Source organism: Urocampus carinirostris, chromosome 1 (genome assembly GCF_059441175.1).
Source record: "Urocampus carinirostris isolate Australia breed hairy pipefish chromosome 1, RoL_Ucar_1.0, whole genome shotgun sequence".
In the NCBI taxonomy this organism is placed as follows: Eukaryota; Metazoa; Chordata; class Actinopteri; order Syngnathiformes; family Syngnathidae; genus Urocampus; species Urocampus carinirostris.
In genome coordinates this window covers 6875031-6891768 of record NC_142349.1, presented here as the reverse complement: position 1 = coordinate 6891768, position 16738 = coordinate 6875031, and the positions used below count along the sequence as shown (strand labels likewise).

The following is a 16738-nucleotide window of genomic DNA, read 5'->3' as shown; positions in this document are numbered from 1 at the left end:
TGCCAAAAAGCACCTGAATGACTCTCAGACCATGAGAAACAAAATTCTCTGGTCTGATGAGACAAAGATTGAACTCTTTGGTGTGAATGCCAGGCGCCATGTTTGGAGGAAACCAGGCACCGCTCATCACCAGGCCAATACCATCCCTACAGTGAAGCATGTTGGTGGCAGCATCATGCTGTGGGGATGTTTTCCAGCAGCAGGAACTGGCAGACTAGTCAGGATAGAAGGAAAAATGAATGCAGAAATATATAGAGATATCCTGGATGAAAACCTGCTCCAGAGCGCTCTTGACCTCAGGCTGGGGCGAAGGTTCATTTTTCAGCAGGACAACGACCCAAAGCACACAGCCAAGATCTCAAAAGATTGGCTTCAGAACCACTCCGTGAATGTCCTGAAGTGGCCCAGCCAGAGTCCAGACTTGAATCCGATCGAACATCTCTGGAGAGATCTGAAAATGGCTGTGCACAAACGTCTCCCATCCAACCTGATTGAGCTTGAGGCTGTGAATTCTTATGTAAATGTGATTTCTTAGTTTTCCATTTTTAATAAATTCAAAAAAAAAAAAAAACAAAAAAAAAAACTTTTTCACATTGTCATAATGGAGTATTTTCTGTAGAATTTTGAGATAAGAGATTAAATTAATACAATTTGGAATGAGGCTGTAACATAACAAAATGTGGAAAAAGTGAAGCGCTGTGAATACTTTCCAGATGCACTGTATATGAGGAGAAAACACAAAGTACTTTTTGACACTATTCTGATGTCAGGTAACTTTATGACCGGTCTCATGAAAACAAAACCAATTATCAGATTGATTGGACATCTTGCTCAGTAGAAAAATAAAAAACAGCTCACAGAGACCTACGGTAGCTCAAAGACCTCAAATACATTTCAAGAGTGAGGAACTTTTTTGACACAAAGAGCCGTAAAAGAAAAAATATTTTGAGGGAGCCACACCATATATATTAAGACAACACTAAAAAAAAAATCAAACCTGCTCTCCAGACAGGCTATTTTTTCCTGCACTACTATTTTTTAAATTTTGTGATGTTTGATTTGGTAAAATCTATCAAATAATCATAATGCCAGAGCCTGTGTCCCATAACAACAAATATACCAACTTAAAACTTGCCTCTCTCCTGCAGTTACTTAAGATCAGGGAGACTCATTTTGACCGTCATATTTGTCGTAAATAATGGTTTGAGGGTTCTTTTGTATTAGAAAAAAAAGTCAGAAAACACTTTAAATGAAAAGGATATGGATGTGTTTAGATGAGTGCGCTATGTGGACAGAGATGTGCCCACACCTACCACTTACTCATATGAAATTGCTCTTGGTGCATGGCTGGCGTTTCCAGGAGTTTCCAGTTTGTTCTGTCAGTTTTCATCATAAAAAACACATTCAGACAAATAGGCTGGATGATTTAATCCAGTCCGCCAAAAATGTATGAGTGTCTAAAAAAAAAGTGAATCTCTAGGTCAATACCATCAAGAGATATTTTTTTAAGAAAAAAGCAAATGCTCTGTCTGGCCATTAGAAGGCAGTGTTGAGATTCTATAGCGTAAAAGTGTAAAAATGCATTACTCAAATGTTGACATTAACCAGTTAACACAATCAAAGCCAAAAATGAAAATGTTTTTTCTTTGTTATTAGTAAAAAAAAAATAATTAAAGCGATTTTGACATTTAAAAGCAGTAAAAACAACCATGCACTCCTTTTACATGCAAAACCCAATCCATCTACAGATTAAAAACAACAGCAGCTTGTTTTAAACCCAGTAGTGGCAAACCTTTACCAAAACATGAATATACAGTAATGCGATCATTGGAGCGGTTTATTCACGCAGCAAGACATCGATTCACTTGAGAATAAAGCAGCAGTAGACTAAAGTAATAGTCTCAAGTCAAGATTTTGTAATGGTTTAAATTTGAAAGAGTGGTAGATTTTTTTTAAAAAGCAAATAGCATTTTTAAGAAGTGACAAACGGTAGTGTAATTAGTAAAGCGGTACTGATGGCAGTAAATGATTTGTGTTGAGTAAAGATCCCTCCTCATCCGTGATTATAATATATATGGTGGGTTATTAACGTAGGCTGGTTGATAAAGCTTAATACTGAATACCAAGGCAAAAAAAATGGATCCGGCCCGCCTGAGAACAGAAAGTCTGGATCTGGACCAAGGGCCAAACTGAGTTTTACATCCCTGTCAAAGTGGCTCAACAGTGAACATAAGATTGTTTGTTGGACTTCCTTATAAAGCAGCCCTGGGCACTCCGGTCCTGGAGGGCCGCATGTTCTGCATGATTTTTGGGGTTTCTCTGATCCAATACAGGGGATTCCAATCACTAGTATCGTTAACGAGCACTTGCTAGCTTACTAACGAGGTTATAATTTGTATCACCTGAGTTAAAGAAGAGCAAACTTCAAAATCTGGCAGGACTTGCGGCCCTCCAGGACCGGAGTGCCCAGGTCTGATATAAAGTATTCCTTGGGACGTGAGGCATAAACATGTTTGTGGGAGAAACACCACTAGTGAGAACTGTCGTTCAAACTTTGCCATATATTTGATATACATACTAGACTGGACGAGCAATTTTTGTGATACTTCGGCTTTGCATACACTAAAATTAGAAAGTCACAGAAAATGTACTCAAGACAAAATCCATATCTGGCTCGCGAGCCATACGTTCCCGACCCTTGCCGTAAGTCCTCGGGACTTCAAATTTAAAACGTTAGTGACTTAGTACCTATAATTATAACGTTGAAATTGCATAAAAAAAACCTAAAACAATAAATACAAAGAAACATAAACTAATATCAGAAGACTTCTGAAAACAAAAACATAAATAAAAAAATCCAAAGGCCACTGCTAGATACACGGCGTTAGCCAAAATAGCTAATGAGCTAACGTGAAAAACATCAGCCATAACATTTTTAAACGTACTCTTAAGTTGACTCAAGTCTGTCTTCTTCAAACCAGTATACTGGCCAACCACTTTTAAAGACGAATCAAAAATTAAATAAGAATAGAAAATACATTAGAGCGGTAATGATTGCACGCCAAACTCCAGCTACTACGCTGTTGAACGATAGTGGCTCGTCGGCCCTCGAGAAAGCATCAGGCATCGTTCTCCTCAAACTCTGCAGCGGTAGGCACACAACTGGGAGCAAAACTCACCCCTTTGAGTCTTTTGACGAGAGCAGTCTTTTGTCCACTTTTTGACAGTCCTCGTTCCTCAAGAGCAGCTTTTAAATCGGCTACACGAAGAGACTGAAGCGGTCTCCCGTCCAGGGTTACGTCTTCGAGGTCCGCCATTTTCCGATCCTCTGGACTCATTCCAGCGAGTAATGATGTGTCGTTCGCGAACGAGACGACTCTTTGAGCCAACTCTTGGTAGTGGTCGATGGGAGCCGGCTCCCCCCCCAATTAAGAGCCGATTTTGGAAGAAAATAGTTTTTCCACAGCATTGGTAGTGTCACACACCGCTACCCGTCAATGCTGATAGCGGGATGGGACTTAAAACAAAAAAAACGACGGCAACCAGATGATGAATGTGCTGTATCTGAGTCAGATCAGGAGGCTTCTCCTGCTGCTGGTAACCATGGAAACCAGTACGATCTGTGTCATACGGGGGACCCAAAAACAGCCTGGAGAGGGACGAGTGCCAAGACACACCATAGGAAGTGGTGCCCCTACTACCCCGGGCGGTTGAGGGATCCGTGAACCGTGATTGGTCATTATGTTTGATTTTTTTTTTTAGAGCTTCTGTGTTGTTGACTCTAAATGTGTTGAGTACAATATACAAAAATGTTTAAATTCTGATGTATTCTATATCCTTTTTTCTAGTATTTTTTATTCAAGTATAATGAAACTGGTGGGTTTCTCCTTTCAGTGTGAATAAAAAAGATTAAAAGGTAATACATTCATTTGCATGTCCTGTGTTTTTCAGGGAGAATGTGTTTTACATGAAAAACAAAAAAAAAAATCAATCCAGTGACTGGGTTTCATAGAGCAAATGAGCAAAAAATGTGCAGGTTTTTTATCTAGCTATCTCGCTACTTTTTTGGATTTGTTGCTACCTATCTTCATACATTTTAACTATTTAGATAGCTATTTACTAAGCTTTTTACATTTTCTGCATGCTATCGCGCAAACATTTCACCTATTTTTACTATTTTGGCTAGCTATCTCGCTACTTTTTTAGCTTTGTAGCTAGCTATCTTCGTACATTTCAACTATTTAGCAAGCTATCTACCTAGCTTTTTACATTTTCTGCATGCTATAGACCTAACATTTTCTTTTTTTTTTACTATTTTTGCTAGCTATCTAGCTACTTTTTTTAGCTTTGTGGCTAGCGATCTTTCTACAATTTAACTATTTAGCAAGCTATCTACCTGTTTTTTTACATTTTCTGCATGCTATTGAGCAAAGATTTGATCCTTTATTAAAATATTTTAGCTAGCTATCTCGCTCCAATTTAGTTTTTATCTGAGTATGAACTTTACATTACAATATTGTTATCATTTATATAATCATATTTGGCATTTGCATTCGGTGTAAACCAAGTTACACATTTAATGTTTCCATATTTCGCTTAAAATATTTCTGTTCCTACAGAAATATTTTATATGGCTGATGTTATATGTTACTAATTATTTTGTTGTTGTTGTGCGATGCACAGCCCTTTGAGACTTTTTGTGATAAAGGGCTTTACAGACAAATACTACTTGACTAAAGTTAATTCTTCTATTTCATAGTTTATTTGTTGTTGCACTGAAAACTCAATATTTTGAATTTACTTTTTGTGGCGTGTTTTTCTGAGATTCGGAGTTGCCAGACTTAAAAGTTTCCTTATATAAGAGAGTTTGAATGAGTTAAAACATCACTGTAGAAGAGGGGTCTTAAAATCGGGGCCTTGGGGGCCATTTGCAACCCTCAGGATGATAGTTTGATGCTTAATGAGAATGTTAAAGGGACAGTGTGTGTTAATTGACCACTAAATGTTGTAGTATTCTAAAACAAGTGTTAAATGAAAATGACAGAGATTCATAGTGAGCATAAAAAGAAATGTTTCTTTTATTTTTTTGCCAGGCATTTGGCCAGCTTTTTTTTTTTTTTTGGGTACCATTAACAGTAAGATGCCGGACAATTATGTCAGCTCCCTATAGGTGAGACTCCTGTTATATAAAATTAATACATATATCTCAACTGTATTTCAACAATTCACATTTTTAAGATTGTTCATGGGCAGCACGGCAGCGCAGTGCTTAGCACATGTGCGACACAGTTCTGAGGTCATGAGGTCGAATCTTCTTGTGTGGAGTTTGCATGGTCTCCCAGTGTTTGCTTGGGTTTCCTCGCGGCACTCCGGTTTCCTCCCACATTCCAAAAACATGCATGTCAGGTGAAGTGACCGGTCCGAATCGTTCCTAGGTGTGAATAAGCGAGTGAATTGTCTGTCTCTGTGTGCCCTGCGACTGGCTGGCAACCAGTTCAGGGTGTCCCCTGCCCACTGCCCGAGGATGGCTGGGATGGGCTTCAGCACTCCTGCGACCCTACTGAGGATAAGAGGATAATGGATGGATGATTGTTCATGTATTTTTTGTTAATTATTTAAATCAATATCGTTTTTTGTAAATGAGTAAATTTTTTACCCTTAGGAGGCACTGATTGATACACACTGTCCCTTTAAGTGCAGCGCTAGTGTATCATTGACCAATACATTACTGCTAATAGATTTTCATATGATCTTTTTTCTTTAGATCTTATTTTGTGTAGGGAATGAGGAAAAAAATGATGTTCAAAAACGGGTTAATGTCTATATCCGAACTTTTTGGCCCAACCTCACCCAGACCCTAGCTCCGGCGGCCCCCAGACTGATGGAGTTTGAGAAGCCCTGCTGTAGAATGAAAAAAGAATGCTTTTATATTCAATCGAGTAATAGATTTTTAAAAAAATATTAATTCAGTTCGTGCATAAATGTTATATTATTATCGGTAATATACCTTTGTTTTTTTCTTTTTTTTGTCATTTCCTCTTTTTATTTTGTCTTATTTTTCTCACTTGATTTCATTGTTCCTAAATTTTTACTTCTTTTTTGTCTTTTTGTATTGCCTTTTCTCATTTTTTGTTTTTTAATTTTGTTTTCCTTCTTTTTTCACTTAGCTTTTTTCTTTGTTCTTTTATTTTCTCTCTCTTTTTTCTTTTGTGTTTTCTTTTTTCTTTTTTTTCTTTTTTTCCTTGCCTTTTACTTTTTTCTTGAATTTTTCTTTTTCTTCTATTATTCCTCCCTTTTTTGTTATAATTTTCCTTCTTCTGCTTCTTTTTCCCAAGCTTTTTATTTGTTTTTCCCTGGATAATGGATGGATGGATGGATGGATAATATTTTTTGCTTTATGCCTCCCCCTTTTTTAGGTCATTCCGTGCATAATGTTACGTAATAATTAGTAATGCATATGGATCAAAGCATCAAAAACACTTCGAAGAGCTGAGTGGAGGCCATAGGGACGGCTCTTTTTAGTGAGCCGGGCTAAAAAAGCCTGTTCTCCAAAATAAAGCCGGAATTTCCATCTCTACGAGAGAGGGCGTCGAAATACGCCCTCCTACTAGTGACGTCATCGCGACAACTTCCTCCAACCGAAATTAAGAACATCTTTCAATTTTAATGGTTCTGAAATTGTATACCATCTATGAGGTTACGTTTGTGTACATTCTATGAAGTTACAATTACGGAGTTTGATTTTTGCAATCGGGAGATGGAATAAGAGCTTGCTCTGTCCACTCCACGCATCGGCCCGGTATTGCAGTACCTCCAGGAACGGTGCATTCGCACTGATCGCTGCTTGGCCCTGTGGCTAGGACCTTTACTCAGCCTCTTGGCTGGGAGCAAGTGTCTCGGCCCCTTGGCTTTGTAGTGTATTATGACTTGACGGATAATGGATAATTGATAAAGAATATAGAGCAATAAACCTTACAACCCCCCCCCCCCACTCCAATACATATCAGGTTTTTTACATTAATGTTGCCGTTTTTTACATTTGATGATATACTCAACGTGGGTCGAGAGAACGTTTATGCGTAATTTCTGTGCAGTTTTAAAGGTAAAATTAAAGTCCCAGACAAATTGTATACGCTTCACGGATCCCTTAACCTCGTCAGAGCAAGACTCACTGTGGTGAGTCCTGGGCAAGTACAGCTTGGCAGTGCCCATTCCTCTCCAGGTTGTGTTTCTTTAGTAGGGCTTTCATACCTGTCAACCTGTACGTTTTTGCTGTACAAAGTACGTTTATTATGCATTTTAAGATGTGTACGACGTACGAGAAAATCTGTACGGAAAAACGCAAATTTGTCAATTATGGGTACCACCGACTATCACAAAATGGCAAATCAATCGGGTTCGCCGCGCTAGCCTCTATCTCGGTATCCTTTTTCGTTGCAAACGAAGCGAGCGGTTTGATGCTACTCTGCGCATGCGTCTGCCGCCTCGGATTTCATTTGGTAGTTGTGTAGTGAAAGGAAGTCCGTCTCTTTTTAGAGAATCTGCTTTTTCGGCTAAACTCATTAAAGAGAGCCGGCTCTCAAGCGGCTCACTTGCTTTGATGCATTATACTGTATTACGAATGATTATGTTGTATAAAGAAGTTAAGCAAAAAAGGAAGTATAAAAGGAGAAAATGAAAAAAAGACAGGTTTGTGGTTATCCCTTTAATCAGTATATTACCAACAATAATTTAATGCAGAAAATGAATAAATAATTTGAATAAGAAAATGTATTATTCTACTTAATTATATTTGCATGTATTTTTTCCTTCTACAGTGAACGTCCAAGCTACTTAATTTTTGAACTTTTTTTTAATAAACCTCATTCATGTCGAGCAACTCAGGATCTCACAACAAAATGTTAATTAACAATATATATGGTATAACGAAACACATGTACAATTTAACATGTTAAACTACATAGATAAACACGTTTAAAAAATATATATGGTGTAAGATTATTTTGTATTTTGTAAGGGAAAACAAGACAGTTTGTAAGGGCATGAAGCCGTGGAGGTTGACAGGTATGGGCTTTGCTCCCACACATTAAACGGATAGTCAAGAGGTCGCAGGTTCGATTCCTGATAAGCCCTGTGTTATATGTCGAAGTGTCCTTGGGCAAGACACCGAATCCCTAATGCCCCCGATAAGCAGGTATTTGCCTTGCATGGCTGATGCTGCTGCTATCGGTGTGTGTGTGAAGTGTTAAGCACATTGTAAAGCGCTTTGGGAGGTCTTCATTGACTTGAAAAGCGTTATATAAATGCAGACCATTTACATTTACGTGCAGTATTATGCAAAATTAAAAAAATAACTTTAAAATAAATAATAAAAATTCAAAAGCTTTAATAACGCATCGAAGGAAAAGGGGGGATTTGAAGGCAGGAGCTGGATTACTGATTGGACCGTGGCCCTAAACCGTGCGCATATTGAACATTTGTTAAATCGTTCACATAATCACCATGCTTTTGAATTCCTCATTTGGATTTGGAATAATAAATAGTATGATCTTAAAGATTTATTTTTATTTATTTATTGTGCCTTAATGGTATACCTTTGAGATATATACATTTCAAAGGATATTGGCGTTTTTGAAACACTCAAAGCCATGCAGTAACGAAGGTATATCAATAGGGGGCGGTAACGCAACATTAGTTTCCAAACCGCAATGAACACAACAAAGAAGAAAGGGAAAACACAACTGACGTCTTAACAAATTGCGTTTCCCCTTTCAGCCGACCATTTTAAAGCGAATAAACCGTTGCCCGCTTGAAATTTTCTCATGTTGAAGCTTCACAGCCGGTTCAAAGATGTCGTGGTTCAACTCTGTCAATCACAACTCGGGCCACCAGCAGCAGCAGTTTCCCTTCGGCAGCCGAGCAATGTCGGCCACGCATGGCCTGCATGATCCTTACGTCTCCATGCATCGAGAGACGGCGCCGAGTCCCACCATGGAAACACAAAACGCGCCTCGCATGAGCAAAGTTTTCCCTTCTACCCCGCAAGGAGTCTCCTGTCCCCCGTCTTTGGAGACTCTTACATGTGGGTCTCCAATTGGAAGCCGGGTGAGGGAACCGGCGCCCAGCTTCTACATGGGCTTCCAGGAGCAGACTGTCTTGAGCTGGTTTCAACGCTGGACTTCCCCGCAGCGGGAGACTTTTCTCCAAGATCTGGTGGGCAAAGCAGTGCCAGGGAAGGTCTGCACCCTTCTCGACTCGCTCAGTACTCTTCAGGTAAATGCAATGCTGCCAGATAGAGTGGATATTACCCTGGATCGTAAAACGGTAGTACCTCTATCATACGAGCTTAAATTGCTCCAAGAGTCTGCTCGTAGCTCGAATTTCTCGTGTAACGAGCACATTTTCCCGATGTGGAATAATTGAAATCTTATTGGTCTGCTCCTGTCCTCCCAAGAGAACCCCAAATTATGGGTGGGTGATACTGGGAATCATGCTATCCAGTCCAAGTAAATATTGTGTAGTATTGATCAATAGTTTTTACTTGAAAATGTCACGATCACAAAAAATGTTAACGTCTACCTGTTGAGTTGGTTTATAATTACAACAAACACAGCTCAAATTAGTTTTGTTCTATTTTTATTGAAATGACTACAATACTAACTTTAACAGTATCAAAATAATACAGGGAGTGCAGAATTATTAGGCAAATGAGTATTTTGACCACATCATCCTCTTTATGCATGTTGTCTTACTCCAAGCTGTATAGGCTCGAAAGCCTACTACCAATTAAGCATATCAGGTGATGTGCATCTCTGTAATGAGAAGGGGTGTGGTCTAATGACATCAACACCCTATATCAGGTGTGCATAATTATTAGGCAACTTCCTTTCCTTTGGCAAAATGGGTCAGAAGAGGGACTTGACAGGCTCTGAAAAGTCAAAAATAGTGAGATATCTTGCAGAGGGATGCAGCACTCTTAAAATTGCCAAGCTTCTGAAGCGTGATCATCGAACAATCAAGCGTTACATCCAAAATAGTCAACAGGGTCGCAAGAAGCGTGTAGAAAAACCAAGGCGCAAAATAACTGCCCGTGAACTGAGAAAAGTCAAGCGTACAGCTGCCAAGATGCCACTTGCCACCAGTTTTGCCATATTTCAGAGCTGCAACATCACTGGAGTGCCCAAAAGCACAAGGTGTGCAATACTCAGAGACATGGCCAAGGTAAGAAAGGCTGAAAAACGACCACCACTGAACAAGACACACAAGCTGAAACGTCAAGACTGGGCCAAGAAAAATCTCAAGACGGATTTTTCTAAGGTTTTATGGACTGATGAAATGAGAGTGAGTCTTGATGGGCCAGATGGATGGGCCCGTGGCTGGATCGGTAAAGGGCAGAAAGCTCCAGTCCGCCTCAGACGCCAGCAAGGTGTAGGTGGGGTACTGGTATGGGCTGGTATCATCAAAGATGAGCTTGTGGGGCCTTTTCAGGTTGAGGATGGACTCAAGCTCAACTCCCAGTCCTACTGCCAGTTTCTGGAAGACACCTTCTTCAAGCAGTGGTACAGGAAGAAGTCCGCATCCTTCAAGAAAAACATGATTTTCATGCAGGACAACGCTCCATCACACGCATCCAAGTACTCCACAGCGTGGCTGGCAAGAAAGGGTCTAAAAGAAGAAAAACTAATGACATGGCCTCCTTGTTCACCTGATCTGAACCCCATAGAGAACCTGTGGTCCCTCATCAAATGTGAGATTTACAAGGAGGGAAAACAGTACACCTCTCTGAACAGTGTCTGGGAGGCTGTGGTTGCTGCTGAACGCAATGTTGATTGTGAACAGATCAAAGCACTGACAGAATCCATGGATGGCAGGCTTTTGAGTGTCCTTGCAAAGAAAGGTGGCTATATTGGTCACTGATTTGTTTTTGTTTTGTTTTTGAATGTCAGAAATGTATATTTGTGAATGTTGAGCTGTTATATTGGTTTCCCTGATGAAAATAAATAATTGAAATGGGTATACATTTGTTTTTTGTTAAGTTGCCTAATAATTATGCACAGTAATAGTCACCTGCACACACAGATATCCTCCTAAAATAGCTAAAACTAAAAAAGCCCCACTCCAACTTCCAAAATATTCAGCTTTGATATTAATGAGACTTTTGGGTTCATTAAGAACATGGTTGTTGTTCAATAATAAAATTAATCCTCAAAAATACAACTTGCCTAATAATTCTGCACTCCCTGTATATATACAGGACTGTCTCAGAAAATTAGAATATTGTGATAAAGTTCTTTATTTTCTGTAATGCAATTAAAAAAAACAAAATGTCATACATTCTGGATTCATTACACATCAACTGAACTATTTCAAGCCTTTTATTATTTGAATATTGCTGATTTTGGCTTACAGCTGAAAAAAACTCAAAAATCCTATCTCAAAATATTAGAATACTTCCTCAGACCAAGTAAAAAAATAATTTTATAACAGCAAAACTAAATCAAACATTTGAAAATGTCCATTGATGCACTCAGTACTTGGTTGGGAATCCTTTTGCACGGATTACTGCATCAATCTGGCGTGGCACGGAGGCAATCAGCCTGTGGCATTGCTGAGGTGTTATTGATGCCCAGGATGCTTCGATAGCGGCCTTCAGCTCATTTGCATTTGTAGGTCTGGTGTCTTTCATCTTCTTCTTAACTATACCCCACAAATTCTCGATGGGGTTCAGGTCAGGGGAATTAGCAGGCCAATCATGGACAGTGATGCCATGGTCAGTGCACCAGTTACTGGTGGTTTTGGCACTGTGGGCAGGTGCCAGATCATGCTGGAAAATGAAATCCTCATCTCCAAAGAGCTTTTCAGCAGATGGAAGCATGTAGTGCTCTAAAATCTCTTGGTACACAGTTGCATTTACTCTGGACTTGATGAAACACAGTGGACCAACACCAGCAGCTGGCATGGCTCCCCAAACCATTGCTGACTGTGGGAACTACACACTGGATTTCAAGCAACTTGGATTTTGCTCCTCTCCAGCCTTTCTCCAGACTCTGGCGCCTTGACTTCCAAATGAAATGCAAAACTTGCTTTCGTCTGAATAGAGGACTTTGGACCACTCTGCAACTGTCCAGTGCTTCTTCTCTATAGCCCAAGTCAGACGCTTCTTCCGTTGTCTTGAGTTCAGAAGTGGCTTGACCATGGGAATACGGCTATTGTAGCCCATTTCCCGGACACGTCTGTGAACTGTGGCTTTTGATACCTGGACTCCAGCTTTAGCCCACTGTCTTTGAAGCTCCCCCAAATTCTGGAAGCGGCTCTTCTTCACAATTTTGTTAAGGCTGCGGTCATCTCTATTGGTTGTGCAGCGTTTCCGGCCACATTTTTCCCTTCCAACAGACTTTTTGTGGATATGCTTTGAAACTGCACTCTGTCAACAGCCTGCTCTTTGAGAAATTTCTTTTTGTGTCTTACCCTCCTGATGGAGGGTATCAATGATGGTCCTCTGGACAGCAGTCAGATCAGCAGTCTTCCCCATACTTGTGATTTAGTTTACTGAACCAAGCTGAGTGTTTTTAAGGCTCAGGAAACCCTCGCAAAGTGTTTCGAGTTAGATGATTCAGGTGATTAGTTGAATAGGCTACTTGTATACTTTTTCATGATATTCTAATATTTTGAGATAGGATTTTTGAGTTTTCTTAAGCTGTAAGCCAAATTCAGCAATATTAAAATAATAAAAGGCTTGAAATAGTTCAGTTGATGTGTAATGAATCCAGAATGTATGACATTTTTGTTTTTTTAATTGCATTACAGAAAATAAAGAACTTTATCACAATATTCAAATTTTCTGAGACAGTCCTGTATTTACTCAACTGTCTTAGAAAAACAACCTCAACAGGTCAAGAGAATCAAACAAAAAAAATAGAAATGTAAAAAAACCAAACAAAAAAAACCGATGAAATGAAATGAAATTATCTGCATTTATATAGTGCTTTTCAAGTCAATGACTTCCCAAAGCGCTTTACATTGTGTTTCACATTTCCCAATAGCGGCTGTGATCTGTGCAGCCATGTAAGGCGCTAACCTGCTTATTGGGGGTATTTAGGGTTCATTGTCTTACCCAAGGGCACTTCGACATGTAACACGGACAAGCCGGGATTCAAACTGGGATCCCTTAATCTTAAAACGATCGCTCTACCTCCTGAGCTACTGCCGCCCTAAAAACAAACACTTTATAACAATGTCAACAATACAACTAAAATACATGACATTGCACAATATCTTGAAAATAAAATTAGGAGTGCAAATAAAGTGTAAGCACAATTGGAATCTATTTAAAAGTTATGATATATTTCTAATCTAACCACCCACTAATAACATTATTAAACTGATAGTTAAAACGTGAAGACAGAATCAATCCCAAGACAATATTATCGATCCAATTCAAGTCCTCACTCAGTAACGACATTATTAATATTTGGAGCAAGTCACTTTTCCCCATATTTTAGATTTTTTTAAAAAAATAATTTCACATTCTATACGCCGTACAAATTTTTTTATAAAGATTTTCTTTTTCAAAAAACACAGACCCTGTCTTTTCCATTTTGCCTCTAATCTGAAACATGTCAGTCACACATAGCAAATGACATCAGAGATTGTTACTATTGGCCATGTTTTTCACATTGTCTGTTTTTTGAATGGTAAGGTGCTGCGTTGCGTTTGTAAGGTTTATTGCTTCATAAGGAGGATTTGCAATCATTAATTAGGGGAGCAGTTGGCAGGTATGAGATCGAGAGACCGTGTATTACACTAAAGCACTAACTGTACATTAAAATTTAAATTTACTGTAACTTTAAATGAGCATACACACAAACATTGTTTGAGGCAAAATTTTTACTTTTTTGCCGGTAGTTGCATGCGCAGTCTTCCTGTGGATCTTTGAAAAGTCTTAAAAGTCATTGTATTCATTATTTGAAAAATAAGGCCTTATTTGGCATTATTATGTCTTAAATCCAACTTTTGAAAGTCTTAAAAATGTGAACACATTAATAAGAATTATATTTGTTTGAATATAAAACATTTAGTAACATTTATCAATCCACGATGTACTGTAAACATCTTTTTTCTTTATTTTGTTCCATGTCTAAAACTTTGGAGAGTGCTGTTTTTATAGATAGAACGTTTTAAACTTGACCAAAATGCGAATAAAAAAAAAAGAAGAAAAACATTTGTTTAAAATTGCTTTATAATTCATGTTGTTTTTGAATTGTGGTTTTTGTTGACCTGGTCTTAAATTTGATATCAAACGGCATTCAAAAACTCTTAAAAAGTCTTGAATATAACTTGCCTTAAGATAGGAACTATGAATCTGGACAAGCTAATACTAGTGGTAGCATGTCACGAGCGGAGAGCAGTCTCTAGTGGTAGCTTCTGGGACTGCTCGTGAACTGGAGTTTCCTTTGTATAGTGAGCAAGATTTTTTTGCAAACAAAACCCGGATACCAAAATTGTCGTGTTTAGAGGTACTCGCGCAAAGAGGTACCAGTGTTTCAGTAAATCATTTTGATAACTAAATGAGGACAGCAAAAAAACAATCATTTTGTTTTTTGTAATTTAAAAGTTGAAGGTGAAATATTTCATACCTGTCAACATCAGCCAATTGCCCCCCTTATTAATAATTGCTATTTCCCTTATCAAGTTATTATAAACCTTAAAAACACAACAACACAGCACCTATTTACTTACAACACAACATACTTTGTAGAATAAAAACAATAATAATTTGCTTAAGTCAAGTCATGATTATTTGTATAGCTCTTGATCACAAAGTCTCAAAGGGCTGCACAGACCACCATCTCCTGATCTGAGACCTACATGTGGGCAAGGAAAAACTCAAAAACCTCAGCATGCGGAAAATAAAAAAACTTTGAGGTAATCCCCGTTCCAGATCACCAGGCTACAATGGAATAGTCCTGACATTTAGACAAACCTCTTGGTCACAGTTTCACATTAAATAAGCTCAGCAATCCATTTATCGTCTGTGTTTGGCTATTCACGTTCTTGTAATTGCATGTCTATTGTTTTAATTTGATATGGGGAACTTTTTTTGTGACTTCGTTTTCTTTTTGTACTTTGTCCAGGTTAAAGACAGATTGCCAAACATATTCGAATGCCAGCTGCGCCTGTGGTCACAGTGGTTCGAGTCTTGGAGCGAAGAAGAGCGCAATCATTTCTTACACTTGCTGGAAGAAAGAGATCCCGCATTCGTTGCCCACTTCTATACTTGCGTAGCAGGTACGGCATGTAGGGACTGAGTCGTGTTTCAAACTCGTGCAGGGACAATAACGCAAAAAAGATTGTACATTGAAACGTTCAAGTCTTACAAAAGAGAGATGAATGTGTTAGTAGTAAACTTTTTGACGAATAATTTCCGGAGCTTTACGACCTACTATTTTGAAGTCTGTTTCTTTAATTATTCTTCAGGGAAATATCGCAAAATATGTGTATTTATTATATCATACTTTCGGCCATCTTTTTTGTGTGTTTGTGTGTGCAAACTAGCAATTTTGTTTAATACTGTTCTCACTGGAAACTCTTGAAGATTGAAGCTTTCGCTCTTAATAGCTCATGTCATGTACCCTGATTTCTATTCCAGCTTTTGGGTGGACATTTTTTGTAATACTTTCACAAATAAATAAAACACTATTGTACCATTGAGTTTTGTTTTATGTATCTTATTAAGTTTGCACGTTAGTGTGAAGGTAAAACTGCAAAAGACTGAACAATCCAATTTTAGGCATTGTTTTGCTATGTTTTAACCCTTTTCAGTGTGTATTATTTAGTGCTTCCTAGTGGCAAATAAAAAACTCCTTTTAAAGTAACTTTTTGAGTAAAACAGTCGGTAAAAATATATGAACCATCATACAAACCATGAGGTTTTTTTGAATACTTACACGGTGAGAAATTTGTAGTTCAAATCAACTACAAAATCCTCCTCACCAACAGGGCCATTCATAACCTTGCCCATCTCTACCTCCCCGACCTCCTTCGCATTACCGCGTAATCACGCACTCTCGGATTATCCTCCTCCCTCCATCTCACGATACCCGCCTCCCGTCTCAGCTCCATGGGGAGCAGCGCTTTCAGCCGCTCTGTCCCCCAGCTCTGGAACTCATTGCCGCCTGACCTGCAGAACTCCGCCACCCTGTACACCTACAACTCCGGTTTCAAACCCCAAATCTCCAGACTTGCCTTATCATCATCTTCCTCACATACCGCCCCCTTTTTAACTACTGTGTTTTTATTTGCTATGTATTGCTTACTTGTTTTATTCTTGTTTTATTGTTGTTTGATACTCTGAATAGCGACCTTGAATGGCGCTTTGAAGTAGAATATTAATATTATCTTACATAATATGAGCCTCAATTAGTCAGTGACTGGTGTGAGTTGAAAATTGCCTCAAGGGTTAATTGAAATGGTAGATATTACTGAACATTTTACAGTGGACATGTAACAAGTAAAATAGACATCAATTCAGGGATTTTCTTGGTTTAACTTGAAGAATTAGTGGTACTAACCAAGCAAGAGCACATCAAGGTGTCTCCATGGATTCCGGCCAAAAAGTCATCATCCTGTCGCCAATAAGACACTAGGACTCAGATCTTATAGGAATTGAAACCCTTGATAATTTGACAAAATGTAACGTAAACTACTGTCTGGATTTATAGGACATAATTAAAATGAT

General features: G+C 38.6%; 2 protein-coding genes and 1 pseudogene across 3 annotated transcripts in view; 2 read left to right on the top strand and 1 right to left on the bottom strand.

Moving 5' to 3' along the window:
* Positions 1 to 3346, bottom strand: part of acin1a (apoptotic chromatin condensation inducer 1a) — a 38281-nt gene extending 34935 nt beyond the window's left edge. For both annotated transcript variants that reach the window (XM_088351028.1, XM_088351110.1), the window contains exon 1: positions 3180 to 3346. In XM_088351028.1, coding sequence (XP_088207154.1) covers positions 3180 to 3338 — 159 coding nt within the window. In that variant the 5' untranslated portion in view covers positions 3339 to 3346. The remainder of the gene's footprint in view (positions 1 to 3179) is intronic.
* Positions 3347 to 6682: 3336 nt separating this feature from the next.
* Positions 6683 to 6833, top strand: LOC148373360 (U2 spliceosomal RNA; annotated as a pseudogene).
* A 1866-nt stretch (positions 6834 to 8699) lies between these two features.
* c1h14orf119 (chromosome 1 C14orf119 homolog) lies at positions 8700 to 15711 on the top strand. The gene is made up of 2 exons (XM_088353094.1): positions 8700 to 9273; positions 15135 to 15711. Exons 1-2 carry the CDS (start codon positions 8851 to 8853, stop codon positions 15306 to 15308), a joined length of 597 nt encoding a protein of 198 aa, XP_088209220.1. The 5' UTR covers positions 8700 to 8850; the 3' UTR covers positions 15309 to 15711.
* The last annotated feature ends 1027 nt before the right edge of the window (positions 15712 to 16738 follow it).